The 23,915-nt window shown below is 42.0% G+C and overlaps 1 protein-coding gene and 1 pseudogene across 4 annotated transcripts; both read left to right on the forward strand.

Moving 5' to 3' along the window:
- LOC148009642 (nuclear transcription factor Y subunit B-1-like) lies at positions 1-23,595 on the forward strand. 3 transcript variants are annotated; one of them, XM_087673108.1, is made up of 5 exons: positions 1-475; positions 1,268-1,320; positions 1,595-1,687; positions 1,803-1,866; positions 23,338-23,595. In XM_087673108.1, exons 1-4 carry the CDS (start codon positions 241-243, stop codon positions 1,806-1,808), a joined length of 387 nt encoding a protein of 128 aa, XP_087529234.1. In that variant the 5' UTR covers positions 1-240; the 3' UTR covers positions 1,809-1,866; positions 23,338-23,595. The 3 variants fall into 3 exon arrangements, with proteins under 3 accessions (XP_087529234.1, XP_087529233.1, XP_087529232.1); XM_087673107.1 differs by lacking the exon at positions 23,338-23,595 and adding an exon at positions 21,621-23,323 and having other exon boundaries at positions 6-479; positions 1,191-1,320; XM_087673106.1 differs by having other exon boundaries at positions 10-479; positions 1,191-1,320.
- LOC148009643 (uncharacterized) lies at positions 1,878-16,217 on the forward strand (annotated as a pseudogene). Its single transcript, XR_015689742.1, has 4 exons — positions 1,878-7,768; positions 7,884-8,199; positions 8,356-8,546; positions 8,663-16,217. The product of XR_015689742.1 is annotated as an uncharacterized LOC148009643 (transcript).
- Positions 23,596-23,915: the final 320 nt, after the last annotated feature.

The following is a 23,915-nucleotide window of genomic DNA, read 5'->3' on the forward strand; positions in this document are numbered from 1 at the left end:
GAATTGAGATGCATAGATGCATGCGACGATTCAAAACTTCAAAATTTCCCTGCTGGCAAAACTAAAGAAGGATATCCCATCCTTCCAATCTTCTAAATCATTGAAAGGTCAGTTAGGCTAATCGAGGTAAGCCTCTCTCTCTCTCTCTCTCTCTCCGCCTCCCCCGGGCGCCCCGTGTCTGTCTACTCTTTTCAAATTCTGCGCCATCGTTCTCTCCCCCTGTTCTATTCCCCAGCTCGTATGGCGGACGCTGCCAGTCCTCCAGGCAGCCAAGACTCAGAGGAGCATGCCCTCGCCAGTGGCGGCCATGGCGGCGATACCTCCTCGCAGCCGGTTCGCGAGCAGGATCGCTTCCTTCCCATCGCCAATATTGGTCGGATCATGAAACGAGCGCTCCCTGCAAATGCGAAGATCGCCAAAGATGCAAAAGACACCATGCAAGAGTGCGTCTCGGAGTTCATCAGCTTCATCACCAGTGAGTATCCTTTTGTTCAGGCCTTTTTTGGATCGGGGCAAGGTTGAATTGTTTGCTTGACATGGTTATGGTTTCCAAATGGCATGATTTTCTGTGCTGTGTGTTCTCATCCTCAAATTTATCTTGATATACGGACAGACTAGTTGAGCTCAAGCTGTTTCCCAGCAGCTCATATTGTATCCAGAAGACCAATGAGTTTCCTCTAAAAGAAAAGAAAAGAAAATAAAAGAGAAAACCACGGCTATACTGCATCCTGACATGACATCCATTTATCCATATATGATAAGGGAAAGGTGACATAAAGACTGCTTAGAAACATTGTTCATGAAAACTCTACATTAATGTCAAGAAAATTGCAAAATCTGGGAAAATTCTACAAAATTTAGAATGTGTGGCTTTAGAGTCGGTATATCTGAGGTAAATTCTATTGCAAACATTCAAGCTGAAGGTTTTGGTATCTGATTTTACCATGACGCTGGTGCGAACTTTGTGTTGCATGACATCAATATCCCACAGCATTTTAGCTCAGATTAATCTGTTAGAAATCCCGGTTTTCTGTCCTTTACTCGGGACATCTAAATGGGCATGTTTTCATGAACATGTATGTTAATGCTACATGCACCTCTGTTTGGAAAAGCACTGAACAACCTTCAACTTTTCAATGTGGATTTTGTGCTTTTCCACTTTTGGTTGTTTCTTTAACAAGTAACTGCAGGGCAAGTGATAAATGCCAAAAAGAAAAGCGTAAAACTATCAATGGTGATGATCTTCTATGGGCGATGGGCACTCTAGGTTTTGAGGACTACATTGAACCACTGAAATTGTATCTTCATCGGTTCAGAGAGGTGAATTTGATTTGAGCTTAATGCATTTATGCTCTGACAGCTTCTTCATATCTTAATCCCTGAAAAGATTGTCATATAAAAAACAAGATGTTAATGGAAATTTACGGTGTCACATCACTAATTGTGGGTTTTTTTTGGGGATCTTCATGTGCTGCCATGGTGTGCTGCTTATAGATGGAAGTAAGCTGTTGGGCTTTTCCCATGCTTGATATTTATTTATAGTGATGTTTTGTGGTCAGATTAGACTACCTTACTTGCCACTTTGAATTATCAGGGGGACAACAGAATAACATCTGCTAGCAGAAGTGGGTTCGAGGCTCCTCTAAAACGTGAGACAAACAGTAATACAAATGCCTCCAATGTGCAGGTTTTTCATCTTTCTTCTTTTTTCCTTTGTTGTGGCAGGACATACAAGCTCTTTCAAAATTTCTCTCTTCCAAAGACTCTACTTGGATTTTGCTTATTAGTCTTTCAATCAACAGATGTGACCCATGTGGAAGTACCAGTCTGCTGACTAGATAGCAAAAGTAGAGACATGAAAATGAGGTCAGTTCTCTCTCCCTCCCCCCCTTCTCTCTCTCTCTCTCTCTCTCTCTCTCTCTGTCTCTCTCTCTGTGCTCTTGCGTGCACACGTGTACACAAATACACACGTTGCTATTGATTGGCAATCAAAGATCTCTCTCACCTAGAGGAACCAAAATCTTTAATTAACAGATATGACCTGCATCAAGCATCAGTTTGCTTACTTGATATGCACATTAGGTTTAAAACCTATGCCCAACGCTACAAAACTCCATGACCTAGATCCATTACCCATATCTGTCTTTTTATCAATTGTATCTGTTGCCACTTTCTAGGCATTAACACCACTTTCTCTTCTCTTTCTTGCTTTATGGCACTGCTTACATTTGTATTTTATGCATCACATATGTGAATCTATTTTCCATTATGTATGCCAATGCATGGGGTAATGCAAAGGGCGATGTAAGATATTATGCTCACGCAAGATGCAATGCAACGGTGCCACTTGGACATGGCCCTTGTAGGGGAATTGTTCACTCGCCCAAGTGCCCTTTTACAATCATATCATCCTGACAGTGCGGATGAAGTTACAAATGTTCATAATACAATACAAAAGAATAAATGAATGAGTATCGAAAACTATAAGCAGCATCACTGTCACTATTAAGAGTAGAAGTTGCCTCCTCTCAAACTGGAAGTAAAAGTAAGAGGGAAGTACCCTCTTTCCATCAAGCTGAAGAAGTAGAGGAGGGTGTGCCTAAACCGATCTTGGATAACAGGTACTGAAGAACCGGTCGGTTGAGTACTTTGGTCAAAATATTTGCAAATTTGTCAGATGTAGGCACAAACTTGAGGCAGATAGTGCCTAGCTTAACCTGCTCTTTGGAAAAATGGAAGTGGACTCCCACATGCTGTGTCCGTGGTTAAATGATCGGTTTGTCCACAAGGGCGATTGCACACTGGTTGTCGCAATAGACAACGGTGGGAGAGTCACATGGGAAATGAAGTGCCGTTAGTAAACTCCTCAGGTAGATGGTCTCGACGATGCCATCGAAGAGAACCCGGTACTCAGCCTCGGTCGTGGAAGCCGCTACCGTCTCCTGCTTATGGCTTGACCAAGAAATGGGAGCTATGTCGAAGGTAAAGAGAGAGCTGCCATGAGGACATCGGGTGTTGGGATCTCTTGTCCAATCAGAATCAATGTATTCCTGTAAACATAAACTAGAACCATAGGTCAGGCTATAAGAATAAGTACACCGTAAATAATGCAACACACGAAGACATGCAATCCAATGTGACATTCTAGGTGTTGTGAAATTCTGACTGAGTAAGCTAAATCTGGCCTAGTGTGAATTAACCAAAGAAATTTTCCTACAACAGAGTAATAGGTATGTGTATCGAAGGGTTGTCCTAGGGTATCCTTTAACAAGTGGACAGTAGGATCAAGAGGTGTGGCAATCGGCCGTGTATGATTTGAAGTGTGTTGCTTCACTGGTTGAAATGTGTACTTTTGTTGTGACACAAATATGTATTCCCCTAGAACGAACTACCACCATCTTGAAAAAATAAGATAACAAATCAAGGTCTATCATCTCAAAAGTAGTACTAAGCTTTGCCTTGATGTTTGCTATGGTAGTAGAATCTGAGCTTGTGATGAGTAAGTCATCAACATAGAGCAGGATATAGCTGACTCCCTTTGCAGTAGATCAAACATATAAGTTTGGGTTATAAGGGGTAGAATGGTATCCATGAGTTCGTAAGAACTCATCCATCCTACGGAACCAAGACCACGGTGCTTGTTTCAACCTATAAAGAGCTTTTTGCAAAGCGGAATACCTTATTCCTCGAGTTCCTAGAAGAAAAGCCTGATGGCTGCTCCACATAGACTTCCTTCTCTAAATAACCATTCAAGAAGGCACTCTTGATATCCATTTGATATATCGGCCAACTGTGGTGAGCGGCTAGCACGAGAAGCAATCGGAAAGATGTCAACCGCGTGGTAGGAGCAAAGGTCTCTTTATAATCAATGCCATGCTTTTGTCGAAACCCTTGTAAGTCCCATCAGCTTTTAGCTTGGTCTTGAAAATCCACTTTGTTCCGATGACTTTCTTGTGGCGTGGACGATCCACCAATGTCCAAGTTTCATTTTGGTCAATATCCTCGAGCTCTTTCTCCATGGCCTCTCGCCATTGAGGGTGTTGAAGAGTCTCTTGCCATGTATCCGACTCAGAATGTGCTATGTAATTGACTGTAAATAGTGACACAAATGAAGCTCGAGGATTAAACCGGGTAGATCTTTTAGGTTTCTCCAAAGTGGAATTTGGTGGTAGAATCCCCGAATCCCTCATGGTTTGTTGCTACCAGTGAGGTAACGGATCTCGCGGAGGGGGCTTGGGAGATGAAGAATTTGCAATAATGTCAGGAGTGCAAAGTAGACCAGGGTCAGTAAGCATGATCTCGGATGATGTGGAAGGAGGAATAAGAGCGGAATCTTGTGCAGAGGATTGCACGATATCCTACTTGTCAAAAATGATGTCCTTCCTAACGATCACCTTGTTTGTTTGAGAATCGAACAAACGATAGGCTTTTACTTCAAAGGAATATTCGACAAAAATAAGGAGATTAGCTTGGGGAGTGAGCTTTTCTATCTTATTATTAGGTGCATGTGTGTAGGTACGATATCAAAGACTCTGAAGTGGGAAAATGACAGGCCGAGTGCCAAAAAATGCCTCATATGGGGTCTTCTTAGGAAGAGCCGCAATTGGGCATCGGTTGAGGATGTATACCAAAGTGTTAATAGCCTTGATCCAAAGGTGCTCGGGAAGCTCTGCTGCGAACATCATAGAGCGATTTCCACGGTTGTCCAGTTTCTATGCTCTAGGACTTCATTTTGAGAGGGGGAGTTGTTAGAGAGTCATTCCCTGTACAGCCGTGGGCAGAGCAGTACGGCTAGAGTGCAGTCGTAGAGGATGCTACATCAGCAGGTCGGACACGGTGCCATGTGGCACAATTTGCAGCAGTCGTACAAATTTATGTAAGTCGGCTGTATTTAATATAGCTAACCTGGGCTGATGGAGACCGAGGTCATCAAGTTGGAGACATATGCAAATATTTCCTCTGCCCCCTTGTGTATTTCTGCACTCTTATACAACATACTACACCGCAGATTTTCTGTGTTTACAGTGTCTTCTTTTCTTTCTCTCTTCGCTCTGTGTTCACTCTCTCTCAATCTTTGTCCTACGCTTCCGCATTGTTACAGTGTGACATGGTATCAGAGTGGTGAAGATGGACTGATTGAGGGCTGAACCTATCTGAAGAAGAGATTTCAGCACGATACAAGGCTACGTTTCCAAGATTTGAGGGTGAGCGGGAGGGTTGTGCATCGGATCAAGGCTGAAGCGAGCGTGGGCGTGTGGGAAAGGAGTCTAATCGGTGAATTTGCTGCAGGTTATTGCTGTTTGAAGGGGAGGAAGGTTGTGTTTGAGGCCTTCCATTGCAGATTTTACCTTTTCATCGCCTCCGGCAGGTGAAGAAGGTTTGGGTAGTAGAGGAACCAGCCCTAGAAGGCTGCGTTTTCACAGTCAGAGGGGGTTGATTTTGCATTTGTGCAAGTATTGTAGGCATAGTTTCCAGAAACGGCGTTTCTAGTGCCCAGAAACAGGACGGCCGTTTTTGGCCATTTCCGTTTTTGGGAAATGGCGTTTCTGCTAGATAGGGGATGGGCAGGGTAAAACCCCTAGAATAGGCTGCGTTTCCTAGTCGCCTGCATATTTTGTCTCTCCCCTTGCTCGTTTTGGACTCTCCTACTGCTGGACTTGCTCGAACTGAAGCAATCGTGCTTGAACTGCTGCATATCAGCCCGTGGTCACTCAGTAACATTGAAAGCTCTCTTCTCGAAAGGTAACCTTCGGCTGTGAACATTCAGCTTGTTTTCATGTATATTTCAGACTTGAATGTCTGCAATTTTCAGCCAAGATGTATGAAATTTTTTGTCCTGCCAGTTGTATGTGCACTATTTCAGACTTGTGTGTCATTTGTTTGTGAACATTCAGCCTGTTTCATGCAGATTTCAAACTTGAATGTTTGCAATAATCAATTTTCAGCCAAGATGTATGAAATTTTTTGTCCTGCCAGTTGTGTGCATACTATTTCAGCCTTGTGTCATTTGTTTGTGAACATTCAGCCTATTTCATGTAGATTTCAGACCAGAATGTCTGCAATAATCAATTTTCAGCCAAAATATATGAAAATTTTTGTCCTGCCAGTTGGATGCACATATTTTAGTCTTATGTGTCATTTGTTTGTGAACATTCAGCTTGTTTTCATGGCACATGTAGATTTCAGAACTGAATTTTTGCAAATTTTAACCAAGATATAAGAAAATTTTTGTCTTGCCAACCATGTGCACATTAATTCAGCCTTATGTGTTATTTGTTTGATGTTTGGACAGCTTGCAGCCAAGAAAATACCATGGCTCTTGATCCTAATTGGCGCCATGTTACTCTCATAACCTCATATGAGGGGTCAGATGGATCTAAAAAGTGGAAATGTATTTATTGTGGCATGGTGAAAACAAGGAGTGTCACTAGGGTCAAAGACCATCTTGCTCATGTACCAAGAAGAGACAGAGCTCCATGTGCAAATGTGCCAAGAGATGTGAAGCTTTCTCTTGATTTATGGAGGAGGCAACGGCTCGGTCTTCCGATAGTTGGTGCACAATAGGACCAAGACTTAGTCACAACTCAGCAACAAGAGGGTAGCATAAGTGTGGTTGGACCGTCAAAGAGAAGTAGGGCTGCATCAAATCGTGTTGCAAGTGCATCCGCTTCAGCCTCGGTCTCTGATTTACGTGCGACGAGGACTCCTTTTCCTCAGCTTGATGTTTCAGGTGCTCCTAGAGGTTCATTACAGAGGGCTAGCATACATGTTGCTATGCAAAAGTAAGCCATAGCTGAGGCAACTTGAGAGTTGATGAGATTGTTCATTAGATGTGCTATTCCTTTCCATGTGGCTAAAACAAAGCAATGGAGGGGAACCATAAAAGCCATCAGCTACATTGGATGTGAATGGGAGGGTCCATCCTCAGAGGCACTATGTACATGGGAGCTCAAGAAGGAAAATGCATGCATTGAGGTTCAATTAGAGCCATTGAAAGATGTATGAAAGAAGTATGGGTGCACTGTTTTGTGTGATGGATGGTCTGACGTCCGTAGGAGAAATGTATATAATGTCATGGTCTCATGCTGTAAGGACACTGTTTGTGAAGGCCATTGATGCCTCTTTGCCAAGCCTTGTAGTGACATGTGCATTTATATGGCAGCATTTGCGGGATGTCATCTTGAAAATCGGGCCTGAATATGTTGTGTAGGTTGTGACCGATAATGGAAGCAATTGTGTCTCCATGGGCAGTATGTTAGAGGAGGAGTTTCCAAGCATCGTATGGACACCATGTGCTTCTCATTTCATTGATCTTTTGATTAAGGATATATGCAAAATTCAATGGGTAGAGGCCATATTTAGCACGGCTACAAGTATGGTTAATTTTGTGAGGAGGAGGTCCAAGGTTCTTACCATATTTCGCTCATTTAGCCACCTTGAGCTCTTAAAATCCTTCACCACCAGATTTGCCTATATCTTCATTGTGCTTGAGAAATTGGTGCGCGTTCATAAGGGGTTGGTGCGTACTATATGGTCTGATAAATTCATGCAGTGGGATGAGTATGATTATCCAAAGACCATGGCATTTCGGTACAATGTTATGAATGATACTTGGTGGAAATGTGGAGGCTATGGTGAGAACTCTCAATCCTATCTACACAGTGCTACGCATTATTGATATGGAGGGTAGCACTATGGGCCTTCTTTATAAGTATATGGATAAGATAGGAGAGACTCTTAAAAAAAAAAGATTTTTGTCCTCGGACAAGTAAGTAACTCTTGAGTCTTTATTTTACAAATTGATATTATATGTGTGAATTTTGAAATTTGAATAACTATTCTTGAGACTTGAATTGACATTTCTTCAATGTTGACATCTTAAGGATTGCTCAAATCGTAGCTGTGTGGGAGAGGAGATGGAATTGGTTTCATAGACCAATTAATGCAGTGGTCCATGTCTTACATCCTCTTTGGTGAGATGAGTAGTAGAGTGAGTGTGAGGAGCTAGAGGAGGGATTCATGGAGTATATGACAAAGGTGACATGTGGTGATGTCTCAATGCTTCAAAGGATTGAGGATGATCTTTTGATATTCCGCAATGAGAGCTTGCATTTTTATAGAGAGACTGCGAAGTTGAGAGAGACTCAACTTCAGTCTGTCTCATGGTGGGAAAAGTATGAAACTTGTGTACCCACATTGGTAATTTGCAACCCCAAGTTTTTTTTTAATAATTATAGATAATCACATATTTGTAATTTATTATCACTGGCATTTATTGCATAGTTTGATTCTTGAAAGTTAAATCTTAGATTCTTATGCCTCTGTTTGTGTTTCTAATTGAATGATGATTTATAGAAACACATTGCTATACGGGTTCTCTCACAAGATTGTAGCTTAAGCCCTTGTGAGAGAAATTGGAGTACTTGGGCCCTTTTCCATACAAAGAGAAGGAATAAACTTACCACTGCTCAATTAGAGAGGTTGATCTTTTGTCATTGCAACTCCAACTGCTTGAGAAAAATGATATTCATCCCAAGCCTGCGCAGGTGATTATATTTATAATTTGCTAATAGCTTATGGTCTTTGAAGTTTGACTCTTGAATGCCAATTCTAGAATCTAAAGATGATAATGTTTTTAAATCTCTATGTTAAATAAACACAGGTAAATATTGACAAGATCGACATAGAGAAGGTGAGGTTTGTTTCAGACATCACTCCAAAGGAGCGGGACATATATACCATGCTCTATCAGGAGATGATAGCTCCGAGCCGTACCACGCACAGCAAGACTGCTTCACAACGTTAGAGAGCCATAGATGAAGCTAGCACTTCAGCTGCACTAGCAGGAGATATATTGACAAGATCGACATAGAGAAGGTGAGGTTTGTTCGAGACATCACTCCAAAGGAGCGGGACATATATACCATGCTCTACCAGGAGATGATAGCTCCGAGCCGTACCACGCGCAGCAGGATTGCTTCACAAACGTTAGAGAGCCATAGATGGAGCTAGCACTTCAGCTGCTCTAGCAGATTTAGGGGCTTTTGATAGTTCTAGCTCATCAGCTGATGTGGATAGCGATGAGCCAGAGGAGGATTAGGATGATAGCACCTCTATTGGCTTAGATGATGTTGCAGCAGGTTAGACAGGGTGCCATATGGCTCAGTTTGCAGCAGTCGGACAAATTTATATTAGTCGGTTGCATTTAATACAACCGATCTGGTCTTTTTTAACCTTTTCTTTTTTGCTTTTTATAGCAGTCTCTCAACACATTGTGATTATATTCTGATCTTGAGATGTGTTGGTTGAGATAAATTGTGCTCGGGCTGATGGAGATCGAGATCATCAAGTCGGAGACATACGCAGATATTTCCTTTGTCCCCTTGTGTATTTCTGCACTCTTATATAACATACTATATCGTAGATTTCCTGCGTTTACAGTGTTTCCTTTTCTTTCTCTCTCCTCTCTGTGTTCACTCACTCTCAGTCTTTGTCCTAGGCTTCCGCATCGTTGCACTGTGACAGGAGTTAGTAGAGGTGAGCTGATGAGAGATGCGATGCTTCAGTAGAAACTCAGAAAACTCGTGGGAGATAAACTCACCACTGCTATCACTCCTCGTGCAACCAACACGACGACTAGCTTAGTTATGAACCAAGAGCACCCAAGCAGAGAAATAGGTAAAAGCATTGGACTTACGCTTGAGGAAATACACCCACATGTATGTAGAATGATCATCCATTATAAAAAAGAAGTACAATGTGCCATTCAAAGCAGCAGTGGATGTCGGCCCACAAAGATCAACACAAATCAATCTAAGAGGCTCCTCAGCACGATGTGTAGACTGTTGAGAGAATGGGATATGGTGTTGCTTTTCGAGCTGACAAGCTTTACAGACATCGCGAGCTAGTTTTAGACGGGGAAGAATCAATCTAAGAGGCTCCTTAGCACGATGTGTGGATTGCTGAGGGAATGGGGTACGGTGCTGCTTTTCGAGCTGACAAGCTTTATAGACATTGCGAGCTAGTTTTAGACGGGGAAGGCCCTTAACCAGCTGATAGTGGGATAGCTCGTAAAGAGTCATAACCAAGATGCCCTAAGCGAAAGTGCCAAAGATGCTCATTGTTCGTAGGCTCTCGAGATGTGGCTAATGCTTGGAAGCTATGAAACACAGAGCTCTCGGTTGTCGGCTTGGTCAAAAAGTGAGTCATGTGGTAAAGGCCATTAGGCTGTGCCTCACCGTGAGCAACTAAACCAGTCTGAGAGTTAAGGATCTTGACTATGGTTACTATAAAGAAAACTGCTCGCCCCAAGCTGCTAAAAAGATAACAAGTTTACCTCAAGTTGGGGAACATGGTATACATTGTTCAACAAAGCCAGATTTAGACCCTTATTAGTGGCAAAATTGATGCTACCTTGAGCTTGAATCTTGACCAAGGAATTGTTTTCTACTCGAACCCGCCTGACTATAGGGGCTAGGGTAAGGAAAATGTCCTCTATAGGAGTCATATGATGTGTAGCTTCACTGTTCACAATCCAAACAAGAGCTGAAGTGCTCGGTTGTGACGAGTGGGTCTCTGCGGTGACCTCGTCAGGAGGCAACTCACAGATGTGGATGAGACTCGCATTTGTTGTCTCTATGGAGATGATGTGGGTCTTTGCAGACCAGTCAGACAAGCCCTTTGGAGTTGAGAACGTTCTCAATTGAGATGGCTGAGCGGTGGCAGTATAAGTCTGAGCTTTAAATTGCCCCTTGGTATCACCTTGCTTCCCTGGCTGGGGATTGCTCAACTAGGATGGGTTTCTGAGATTTAGATTTGGATGTCGTGCCTTTGGCCTTTGAGCGATACTCGTAATCAAAATGACTAACCCTTTGACAATGTTGACAATACCTATTCTTTTTAGATACATTTTGCCACCCTTGTTTGAGTTGTGACTAGGAGTTTTCTTATGATTCCTCGGATTGATTTTGTTTTTGATTTTGAGTGGAGGTTTGATTTTGTTTGGCCTTGCCTTGTTTTCCCTTTTGAGAATGAGCAACAAGAGCTTGCTCTGAGAAAGAGTTCATATGAAATTGATCGAACAACCGTGCATAACGCAATAGCTGACACTTAAATTCATAGAAAGTAGGCATGGTAGGTTTTAAAACTATATCTTTCAAAAAAATTGAAGTATTTTTTGGGGAGTTTGTTTAGAAACAATGTGACTTGATTGTTAGAGAACTTGGGAGTCCGTGTAGTGGAGAATTCGGGAAGAAGTCACTGATACTCGGCCAACTTGACTTTCAAGTCATCCTGGTCAGTGATTTTAAAGAGTTGGAGCTCATGGTTAAGATTCATACGACGGGTTCTATCCCAAGCCGCATAGCGATTAGTCAAGTGTGCCCATTGTTCTGACGCTAAGTCAAAATGTTGAAGCTGAGAATGAAACTTAAGCAATAAGCCTTACATTAGCTCGACAATAGCGGAGACATTCCTAGCCTTTCATGAGCGGACAACCTTGTATGGAACAAGTGCGGGATCGGGTTGGGGTTACAACCCTTGCACAAGATCCCATACGTTTTGGGAGTCAAGGACATGTCTCATCAAGTTCGACCAAGTGGTTAAGTTTGACCCGTTAAAATGAGTCTTATCATTAAAAGCATGCTTGGCAGAAGATGAGTTGGAACCATGAGATGTCAGGAAAGTGGGATAAGATGGAGGTGGAGGGTAAGATGGCGATGGTGGGTGTGTCTAATAGGAAGAATGAGGGGGAAAAGATGGGTAGGTAGAAATAGGTTGGAAGTGTCCAATGAGTGCCGATTGAAGTAGAGGCATTGGAACATGAATGTTTCCGTAAGGTGCCGATGGAGGTGGAGGCACTGGGACATGAAAGCCCTGTCCAAAGCTTGGTTGGGGCACAATAGCATGACCAGGAGGTCCACTAAGTAATGTTATAGAGACAAGCTGTGGTACCAACTGATCCACACTCAGGAGAGAGTGGGGGGATACCTAGGTTGCAATGATCCCGAAAGTGTGTGAGAAGTAGGTGGAACACTACTCGATGGAGGAAAGGATGAGGTCCTAAAGGCGGTGCCTATGTTTCCATAACCCCCTAGTGCGGTATGTGTAACCGACCTTCCTTCCTTGGATGGGTGGTAAATCCTTGATTACAACTTAATTACAGTAGAAAACAATTAATGCAAATCTGAAAATATAAATTTACCTACTGATCTTGGACAATGTACACCTGATTGGTCCTAAAATTGGTGCCCCTTTTGGTATTTCTTTAGCTTTATTGAAGAAAAAGTTTATTTACATGGGATTCTCTTGATCCTCTTCTCAATCCAAACTCCCCTTACTGTCCAAAGTGACCAGCAAGTCTTCAATCTATTTTGCCTTGATACTTATGGCTAAATGAATGACCTAGGCTAACAATTGGCACTAGATACCACCAAGTACCTGTGCGGCATAACTTATAGCGACTTTTGCCTTTGACATTCCGTGATTTTCTCCGGGCTCGCAAATTTACTCTAACCCTAATGACACCTCACATGTGCAACATTTACCTAATCATGTGATTAAAAGTTAATCCACATGTTAAGTGAGGTTTCAAAAATACATGTCCTCATGACAGTGTGATGTGCAACATTAGGTGTTTGATAGGAGAATGTAAATGGTGTGAAGAGAAGTGAGAAAGCAACGGAAGAATGTGGTGGGATAGATGGGTTTTGAATTTGTGATGTGAAAGATGCATATGTATTTTGTTTATTTTTACCATTTAATGATTGAAAATGAAATGATGATGATGATGATGCACCATGCAATGTAGAAATAGGAACACCAAATTCATTTTGATTTTGAGAAGTAAACTGAAAAGAAGGAAGGGTAGAAGAAGAGATACCTGGCTTTTTCTTATAATCGCCACGACATGTATTAATATACAAGAATTGGTCCTCAAGAGAATCTTTTTAGTAGTCAATTGATTGTACTTTATCTTCCTCATGATTTCTACTAGTATATTGCAAAGTAGAAGAGGTAAAAGACGAAGGAATAAAATACGAATCGAAAGTACCTTGCACCAGAGTGGACGAAAGAGGATGAAAGAATGGAATATACTTCGGATCTCTTTCTCCAATAAGGGGCCCTATCCTTGAGGGAGTTCTCGACGGCCCTGTAATATCATCAGATTTATGTGCAACATCTGAAGAGAGAAACTCATGCGTACCTTCATTGAGTAGCTTCTCTTGAAGGGCAATCCTTCGATCCAGCTCCTTAATCTTCTTTCGTCTGAAGTCCATGATCACATGATATTCTTTAGTGGAAAGCTTGTATAGCCTTTCTTCCGTGTTGTTAGAAGTGTCTTCCACCATGTTGGAACTTTGTGGAGCAAGTTGTTTTGCCCACTCTTGCTCAGTTCTCGGCATAGGTTGTTCTGGAGATTGAATTGGTGTTGATGTATTCGAAGTCATTTGAGCCTACTGTTGTTCTTGCTTCTTGCGGAGAGCTTTAAAATCAAAGGCTTAGGTTTCTTAGAGAGTACCAGACTCTGATACCATGTAAAGAAATACTCTTACACAGAAACACAAATAACAATCGTACGACAAAGCACAGACTGATAAAAGAACTCAATTAGGGTTAGGGTAACTCAGAGACAATGAACACATAAAATAAGTGAAGTGATATAACTGTTGAATATACAATGCTCATGTAGCAAATACACTATGCGATGAATGAATACTGAACCTCGAACTCTTGTATCTCAAGGATCAGGGCAAGGGTAATGAGCTGGAGAGCGTCGTATTCTGAATGGATCCCGAATCGCAGCAAGGCAGCCTTGGATGTTGAATACCAGCAAATGCAGCAGTGAGAAGTTGAATCTAATGCAGACGACAATGAGAAGAGAGATACTAAAAATGAAGGAATCGATCAGGCACAAAGATAGAGGTAGACATACCTTACGCTCTAAGAGAGAGACAGAGAGAGTGCGAGTAAGCAAAGTAGTGAGTGAACACGTTTTTCGGTACAATGAAGAGTACCACTTTAGGTTTTAGATAGATATATGTATGAAAGTACAATGTGCTAAGGGTGTGTTTACATCCATGTACATATAAAAGGCACGATGGCCCTTTATTCCCAACAACCTTCTACCTAAAGGCAATGTGCCTTAAGAGGAGAAAAGAATCAGCTAAGTCTAAGTATGTACAAAGGTGAAATAAATATATCTATCCAACTCCCATCATCTGTTGGCAATGAGCAAACCGCTCTGTTGGAAGATCCTTCGTGAGAAGGTCTGCAGGATTAGCATCTGTATGCACTTTGACAAGCTCAATGCTCTTGTTGTTAAGTACATCTCTAATGAAGTAATATTTTACCTATATGTGCTTTGTCTTTGCATGAAAGATAGGATTCTGTGCTAGCATGATAGCACTTTGACTATCACAATGGAGAATAGATAACTTTGGTAACTTTGTGATGCCAAGCTCTGCCACCAGACGTGAAAGCCATAAAGGCTCCTTGCATGCCTCAATGGCAGCTACATACTCTGTCTCTGTAGTAGACAATGCAACACACTTTTGTAGCCTGGAGATCCAAGAGACCGCTTCTCCTGTGAAAGTAAACACATACCCAGAAGTGGACTTCATGCAGTCCACATGACCAGCATAGTCTGCATCCGTAAAGCCAACAATAGATGCCTTCTGCTTTCCAAAGCAGATGCACAACTCCTTTGTGCCTTTGAGGTATCTCATAATACCTTTCACTGCATCCCAATGCTTCTTGCCAGGTGTTGCTATGTATCTGCTAACCACTTCCACTGCAAAAGCAATGTCAGGACGTGTAGCAACCATAGTATACATCAAACTGCCAACAGCTGAAGCATATGGTATCTTGGCCATTTCAGCCTTCTCATCATCAGATGTAGGGCTGTCCTTTGCACGGAGTTTCACATATGGAGGCAATGGAACCCCAATTGTTTTTCCCCCTTCCATATTGAAACACAGCAAAACTTTGGAGATATACTCTTGTTGAGACAGATAGAGTAAACCTGTAGATCTATCTTTGAGTATTTGCATGCCAAGAATGTGATTTGCATCACCCAGATCCTTCATGTCAAAGTTGCCATGAAGACTTTGCTTCAATAAATCCAAGGCATGAGTATCCCTGCTAGCAATCAGCATGTCATCAACATATAAAACTAAGATAATCAGGCTGCCATTTGTTGTCTTCTTGGTGTACAGGCAGTGATCCACTTGACTTCTATGAAAGCCTTGGGACTGCATGAATGTATCAAACTTATGATACCATTCTCTTGGTGCTTGTTTCAGCCCATACAAACTCCTTTTGAGTTTACAGACCATTTGTTCTTTCCCTTGTTCAACAAACCCTTCAGGCTGTTGTATATATATGTCTTCATGCAGATCACCATGTAAAAACGTAGTCTTTATATCCATCTGTATGAGCTCCATATCCTCAACTGCAACCAAGCCCAAAATGATTCTCAATGTAGTCATCTTGACTACAGGAGAGAAAACCTCATCAAAATCAATTCCATGCTCCTGCTTGTACCCCTTTGCAACCAATCTTGTTTTGTACTTTGGCGAGGAACTAGAAATGACCTTCATTTTGTAAACCCATTTGCATGGAAGGGTTTTCTGCCCTTTAGGCAATTGCACCAAGTCCCAAGTGCCATTTTTGTCAAGAGATTCCATTTCTGACAGCATGGCTTTATATAATTTCTTGCTGTCCTGTTTGTCCATTGCTTCCTTGAAGCAAGACAGTTCACCACAGTCTGTCAACATGACATACTCAGCCACATTAATGGCACAGGAACAAATCTGTCAGGTTGTCTAGTAGCCCTAGACGATCTCCTGACCCAATGGTCATTGTTTGCTGGCTGTTCCTGCAAATTTCCATTTTCAGCATGCTGTCCTGGCATTTCAGCCTGCAAATCAGCAGTTACAGCAGGTATTTGCTACTGATTTGCTGTCCAAAAGATATTTCTTCTCGGAATACAACCCTACGGACCGCCTTAGTCTTTTCGGGTTGTTTGTGCATGCAATCTTTTCGGAAGATAACGTCATTGCTGCGTACTATTTTCCTTTTCTCGGGATCCCACAATTTATACCCCATTTCACTCTCGTCACCATATCCTAGGAAAATGCATTTACAGGACTTGGGCTCAAGTTTGTTGTGTTTTTCTTTACGAATGTGCACAAAAGCCTCGCAGCCAAACACTTTTAGATGAGCATATGAAGGTGGCTTGCCCGGCCACGCTTCTTGGGGAACTCTTCTCCCCCCTCTCCCTCTCCCCCTCCCCCCCCCCCCCCCCCCCCCCCCCCCCCCAAAGACATGTTTGGTGATCGATTAATCAAGTGAATGGCTGTCATAACAGCCTCTGCCCAAAAACCATGGGGTAATGCAGCATGAGATAGCATCGTACGAAGCTTATCCTGTATGGTCTGATTCATACGCTCTGTAACTCCATTTTGGGGTGGATTATGAGGGGCAGTGAGCTCCCTCTTTATCCCTTTGCTGTCACAAAATGCTTGAAAGGCTTTGGACACATATTCCCCACCATTGTCAGAGCGAAGACACTTAAGTGTCTTATCTGGCTGATTTTCAGCCAATGCCAAGAAATTTTTAAACTTGTCAAGCACTTCATCCTTGCTACGAATAGGGTAAACCCATACTTTCTGTGTAGCATCATCGACAAAGGTGACAAAATATTTCTTTTCCCCTACAGATAATCCTGGCATTTGACATACATCTGAATGTACTAACTCTAGAGGAGAAGATTTCAAAGAAAAAGACTTTTTGTGAGAAGTTTGAGCATGTTTGCCATAAATACAATGATCACAGTGCTCAAAATCAGCATAACAACGAAGACAAGGCAAGTAACCCAAATGAGAAAGCACTTTCATTCTTGTTTGACTCGTGTGTCCCAACCGGCCATGCCACAAAGAAAGACTTGGTTGCTCGGTCACGGCAACAACATGGTCACGCACACTAGATACATGAAGTGGATACAACGTATCACTCTTGCAACCTCTGGCAATAACCCTAGATCCCTTAGAGATCTTCCATTTTCCATCACCAAAGGTGTTATGAAAACTATCATCATCTAGCTGCCCTGTGTTGATCAAGCTCTTCTTGAGCTGAGGTACATGCCGTACATGCTGAAGTGTAAAGACAGAGCCATGCTGAAACTGTAAGTGCACACTGTCAATATCTGCAATCTCACATGCATAGTTGTCCCCAAGATGGATAACACCATGCCGACCCCCTGTATATGCGGAAAACCACTCACGATGAGGGGTGACATGAAAAAAAGCACTTGAATCAAGAATCCAGGTATGCATATCATCGTCTATATCTGCAAGTAGAGCATGTGCACCAAAATGTAAAGAGACAAAGAGTACATCACTCCCACTGTCACTGTCATGAGTGACTACATTCACCTCTTTAATTTTTACACTGCTTTTCTTAGGCTGACTGTCATTCTTCTCTTCCTTGCAATCATCTGTCTTCTTGCCTTTTCCTTTCTCTTTCTTCCATTTGTAGCAGTCACGTTTAAAGTGACCCTTCTTGCCACAATGATGGCATTCAACATCTTTGCCACGTGATTTATTGCGTCCCTTGCCATCATATTTGCCCTTTTGTTGTGATCTGCCCCTAGTATGCAAAGCACTGGAAGACTTGCTGGATGCTTTGTTCTGCCGATTCATCTCTTCCATAAGTAGAGCACTCTCGACATCAGCATACAAAAGGATCACATTAGAATTGCTCATGGCAGTCCTGAATGTATCCCAATTCTCTGGTAGAGTGCAAAGCAAGAAAGTAGCCTTAAATTCCTCATTAATCATGAACTTCAAGGCAACCAGTTGGCTGAAAACGGAGTTAAACTCACTCAACTGAGTAGACATTGCTGTACCTTCTTTCATACGCAAATCCATAAGCTTTTTCAGCCAATACACTTTACTTGCAGCGCTCTTCTGTGCATACAGTTCTTCCAGTCTAGTCCATATAGCATATGCAGAATCCAAACCTTCAATGTTGAAGAGCAAGGCATCAGAAATCGATAGCTCTATGGTTGAGTGTGCAAGCTCATTCAACTCATCCCAATCGTCCTGATCCATGTCCATTGGCTTTGCCCCTTTAGTTTTGATCGGTTTTGCCTGCTTCTTTTGTAACAGGATATTGTAGCACTATTTTTGCCACACTGCAACATTATGTGCGCCTTTAAGTTTCTTTATATGCATCAAATTACTGTTGTCATTGCTGCCAGCTATGGTTTTCAGCTCAAAAGTGACCAAAAAACCAGTAAATGTTGGCCCAAATTGTCACCCAAGTGACCAAAGTACAAACAAGTACCAATCAGCAATAAATGACCACGCAGAAGTACAGATTTCAGATTTGTAATTCAGTTTTCAGAAGCACCAAACCAAGTGCTACAGCATTATCCAATTGATTACAGCTGTTCCAAAGGGCATGTGCATCACATTACATGAGAAATCCCAAAATTTCAGCTGCAATTTCTGTTGTACGTGTACCCATGGGCATAAAATTTGACACGAACAGTCAAAAGATCCAAAATTTTGTGCTCAAAAGCGTCAAACACACATCTGCATTTCCTTTGTCATGCATAGGGCTGTCCAATTTTGCCAAATGAAGCAATTTCAGCAAAACCCCCAAATTTTATGTAGTGTTGATGTCCAAATTGCGCGGAATTCAATCTGCATGTACATAAAATGACCAAATGTTGCACAATTTTGCTCAAATTGCAAAAGCCCGAAATTGCACGGGATCCAATGTACCTCAATGTCGAGAAATTGAGTTAATTTCAGCCCAATTTGTGCATGTACATGAAAAGCCCCAAATGTCGGCGACAAAATGTCACAAATTCGTGCAATTTTTGAGACAAATTTGCTTGTCCTGCATCAGATTTCCCAAACCTAGAAAAAGCCCTAAATTTCTGGGCTAAATGTTGAGGAATTTCACTCAGATGAGCAAAATTTCAACAATTTTGGCGAAACCCCCAACTCAAATGTACACAATGTCTGCAATTTCGACACAGATGCCTCAATTTTTCACGAACAGTGCTCAATCTGGCAAAGCCCCAGCTTTATGGGCCAAAATTGCACAAAGTTGATGTTTTGTGCTTGCACGCGCGAACCCCTTAGGGGAAGGAGTTTGAGAAAAAGATTTTTTTGAAAAAAAAAGTTTCGAATGACGGGTCCGTTGACCCGTCAGGCCTCCCCGTCACACGCTCGTCTGTTGGTTCCGTCACGCGTTACGCGCCCCGTCAGGTCTTCTTGCCCGCTGGCTCCGTTACGCATTGCCTACTGCCCACTATCGCTTGTTAGTTGCAGTCGCCTTAGTCCGTGCTGGACCCCGACTAGTCGCAGCCCGTCACGCTACTGCCCGTTCTGTCTGCCAGTTGCCCGCTAGCGATTCGTGCTCGCACTGCCTCTTGCCGGGTCCTCAATAGTCGAGAAGACTGTTACACGAGACTTTGCGTGTCGCCTGCATCTCTCAACAACTTGAGTGAGCCATTGGCTCTGATACCAGTTTGAAGGAATCGATCAGGCATGGAGATAGAGGTAGATAGACCTTATGCTCTGAGAGAGAGACAGAGAGAGTGCGAGTAAGCAGAGTAGTGAGTGAACACGCTTTTCGGTACAATGAAGAGTGTACCACTTTAGGTTTTAGATAGCTATATGTATGAAAGTACAATGTGCTAAGGGTGTGTTCATACCCATGCACATATAAAAGGCACGATGGCCCTTTAGATAGCTATATGTATGAAAGTACAATGTGCTAAGGGTGTGTTCACACCCATGCACATATAAAAGGCACGATGGCCCTTTATTCCCAACAAAAAACGCAGGCTGTAGGAGAGAGAGAGACTACAAACGCAGGCAGGACAGCCTATAGAGAGAGAAAACTGCCAAACGCAAGCTGGACAGCCTGCAGAAGAAGCTGGGCGACATTTGGAGGAGAGAGAAAACCTGCCAAACGTAGGCTGCAGATGACGTGGTAGGCAGTACGGCAGCAGGTTTGTGCAGGAACAGCAGTTACTTGGTTGGGATCAGCTCCAAACCACGAGAAGAGGGCTGAAAATCAGGCGCCAACTGATGTAGACAGCAATGGACAGCTTCGGCTGAGATGTCCTCTGCAAACAAGGTGTGGGCAACAAGTTGAAACACTTGAAATCTGCAAAAATGAGATTAAGGGCTGAATGGAGGGTAACATACGTATTTATAGAAAGTTTGGGCCCTCCCTAGTGGGTTTGTGCTTATAGGACACAAAAACTCTCTAGGATTGTGTTTCTTTTAAATAAACAAGGTTTCTTCATTAATTAAGCAAGGTTTGGGGTTGTTTAAGTAAAGCTAATGCATTTTTAGCTCAACAAAACCAACCTTCCTTCTCGAATAGGATGGCAATGATTTGATTTAACAATAACTAAGGGCCCATTTAAAGTCTAAGACCGAGATTGTTGTTAGGCACTCATTAGTACTTGTCTAGCATATGCCATAACTTATGACAACTTTTGCCAATGTTCCCCAACTTTGGTTTTGGATTGTTCCTATGCCTATATTAACTTGCACTTTACATGTGCATCTCGCATTTGCACAACTTAATTATGACAAAGCATAGCCATGGAGTTCTTGGATCCAATCACGTTGGTAGGTCATGCAATTGGATGTTTTGCAGTCCGCTAGCCAAGGCTTCTATGACACTCCAGCAATCTCCTTGCCTCTAGGGTTTTGGACAAGATGGAGCTTCTGCCAAAATGGCGGAGCGTAATGCTGCCCGTCTGGCTGCCCTGCAAGATAGCCAAAAATTAGGCCAACTGGCTGCCATGTGGCACTGTTGCAAATGCACCTCCAAATTGGGACTGAAATGCTCACAATCAGGCTGGAAATGCATGTTGAAAATGAACATGACAAATGCATACATGATGACAATGTCAGAGCTCCTCTGTCTCTGTGAGACTTTGATGGAGTTCACAACCAGGAGATGATAGTGTGAAATACTCTGAATGCTAGCAGTTGCAACCATATCCCTCGGTACCTCTTACCTCTTAATGATCAAATCCCTCAACTCCCTTACCCTTTCTTACTACTGTTTTCAATGCAGCAATGTGTACTTTGTACTTCATCAGCCATGAAGAAATGCTAATTAACCCTCTCTGTCTTGCTCTTTGAATTTGTAAAGAATTACTTGTTTTGTTGCATATAAGTATGTGCCTGTGAGCCTATGTACACTTGTACACATTTGCATGGTTTGTGAAAATGAGTAGGACTTTCCTTCTCATTCTAAGATTGATTGTAATTGAGCTCAACCCTAAGAACTTGAACTTAAATGAAATTACATTTTCTTTAAGGAGAGAGAGAGAGAGAGAGAGAGAGAGAGAGGGTGTTGCTCATCTTCAACGCAATTCGTTTCCATGTCATTTCATGTGTCCATGCCTGTAATGATTTCTCAATATCTGCACCAGGTGGTAAAATGGTTGGTTCTTTCATTTTTCTCAAAGAAGTGAGTGTTCTAGTTGTTAAGCATATTGTGTTGGACGAGGCATTTATATGCAACTGTTTGTGACAAATCTCATAAAAGTATCAATGATGTGGTGCCCTTGACAGAGAGCTGGCTAAGGAATACTTGCGGTGCCACAAAATGATGTGGAAGATGCCAATGCTGACAATGCCTTTTTGATAAATTGCCAAAAAATACATGAAATTCTGTGGTCCTTTTCATGTTGAAATGTCTGTACATAACCAAGGGTTATCATTTTTGTTTGAATATTAAAAGTATCTGGTAACAAGCATTAAGAGCATAAATCTTGAGTATGCCATTACATTGCCTCCCAACTTTCGAACAGAATTAACCCTCTTGAGAAGGCCCTCATCTCCTGAAGTCCTATCACAAAGGACCAAAAAGTGTGAATATAACTTCAGAGGATCTTATCTTGCTCCTCAAAGATTCGGAGTTGCTCCAGCCAATCATGATACATGCCTGCATCGCCTCATTATTGGAAGGATTTTGATTGACTTGTGCAGGATTTATAGCTCTGAGAGAACCCTAATGAGGAATGAGGTGAGGAAGGTTCTAGGCTCCTTTGAGGTGAGAAAATGTGGAAGAGCTAGACTATGTTGCTGTCATGAAAGCCTTACAAATGACTGGAAAGAAGATAAAGGTTTGTATTGGTTTATCTGTAGCATACTAAGTTGGAGGATGTGAGAACAGTTAGAAAAATTTAACCAAACTCGTAGTGCTACCTTTTCAAGGTACTTCCATGACTTTGGGAAGGGTTTTAACTTGGCTTTTTGTTCAGTTTTTAGGTATCTTGTATGACATATTACCTGTCTTCTTGTCGAGGGAAGCAAATACTTGGAGTAGATGATCCTAGATGACTGATGGATAGAGGCATGCAGATTGTAAGCATAACTGGTGGAGGAATATTTGGATGTTGGGTTAGAAATTTGCATGTGTGACTTGCAATGGGACAATGTTGAGTTGGCAGGCCTAGGCTGTGTTGACAAGGTCATGTAGTAGACACTGGGTAAAAGCGTGTCCGTTTAGACATTGCAATTCACTGGTAGTGCCTGTGATTGCACACATGAAGACAAAATACAAGTTGCAGAGGAGATAAACGACGGCAGACAGAAGATACAATGGCCCATTTTGTAGAATTAGTCTTGTTTGATACCAATTCTTGAAAAATGGGGAAAACAAAACACTTAGAAACTACAATATGACGAGGTATGAGGCTCTTGTTTATATAGGACAAAGCATTACCAACTAGCTTGTACCTTTGTTACATATAACTCAGCGTGTTGACATAGGTGAAACAGCTACATAGATGCACACATGGAGAGCATAGGAGTAACTTGGAAACTTGTGGGAGTCATACTATCTAGTATCTGAGCACGACTGATTCAGGGCGAATAAAAAAGGAAGGTCATTGATGAATGCCAAGAATATGCTTATTTGAGTTCAGAACATGAAATGACGTTTAGAACATGAGCATCAGATAAGCACTCATGTTTTTGGTTAGCTTTTGAAAGATGCTGATGCTTTGAATTGTTTAGCAGAAAAGCATTCATATTTTATTTTCAAGTTTCATTTTTGTTCTTGTTTTGTTAGCACTTCATATGCCAACTTCTGATCACTTCATGCTCTGATGCTTCCATTCATAAGCTTAGCTTTTTGGCTGGAGGTGTAGTTAAAGAGACACGTTCTGCTTTAAACAAATGCATTTCAGACTTTGTTCTATATGTTGTGGTACATTTGATGATTGGCAGTGACATACAATGTTGAAGCTGTGGAGCTCATGTAGCTTTGTTTGATTTTGAGCAGCTTAAACACAAGATTGGGAGAGCTATGACAAAGGCTATTTTACTAACTTGACTGACATTCTGCATGACAATGCAGCTGTGTAAAAGATATGGCTTGTTCATTAGAAGGCACAAGGGTTATATCGTTGTTTACATGTAGCCAAAACACATTTTGTGTATTAGGCCCATAAATGGTTCCTGCTTTAATCCAGCTGGGGCATGCTTTCACTGGCATTCTTTGGAAGGTGGACATTTAATCAAGACAACATTTTTTATTTTTCCTTATGATTTTACTGGGTAAAAACCTAACGAGGGTGTCAGCTATCTTCTTGTTGGCAGTGTATTTCTGTGTTTTGTCACGTCTAAACAAACAGGGGTGAATGGAAAGTGCCCATACTGATTAATGTGTGTATCAAAGAGCCATTAACAGGATACGGAGAATTTCAACTCCTTTTTTGGTCACTAAATTCAAGTTTTGCAAGCCCAAAAAAGCTAGCAAAAACGAGTTGTTTAGCATGCTTGATTAGCCTTGTAAGTATGGCTTGTTTAGCAAGATTTTCCATGTTATAAAACATTATGTTGTTTGCCTAATGTTTGTTT

This window comes from Lygodium microphyllum, chromosome 30, assembly GCF_053477565.2.
Source record: "Lygodium microphyllum isolate KBCC chromosome 30, Lygodium_microphyllum_v1.1.10, whole genome shotgun sequence".
Lineage (NCBI taxonomy): Eukaryota > Viridiplantae > Streptophyta > Polypodiopsida > Schizaeales > Lygodiaceae > Lygodium > Lygodium microphyllum.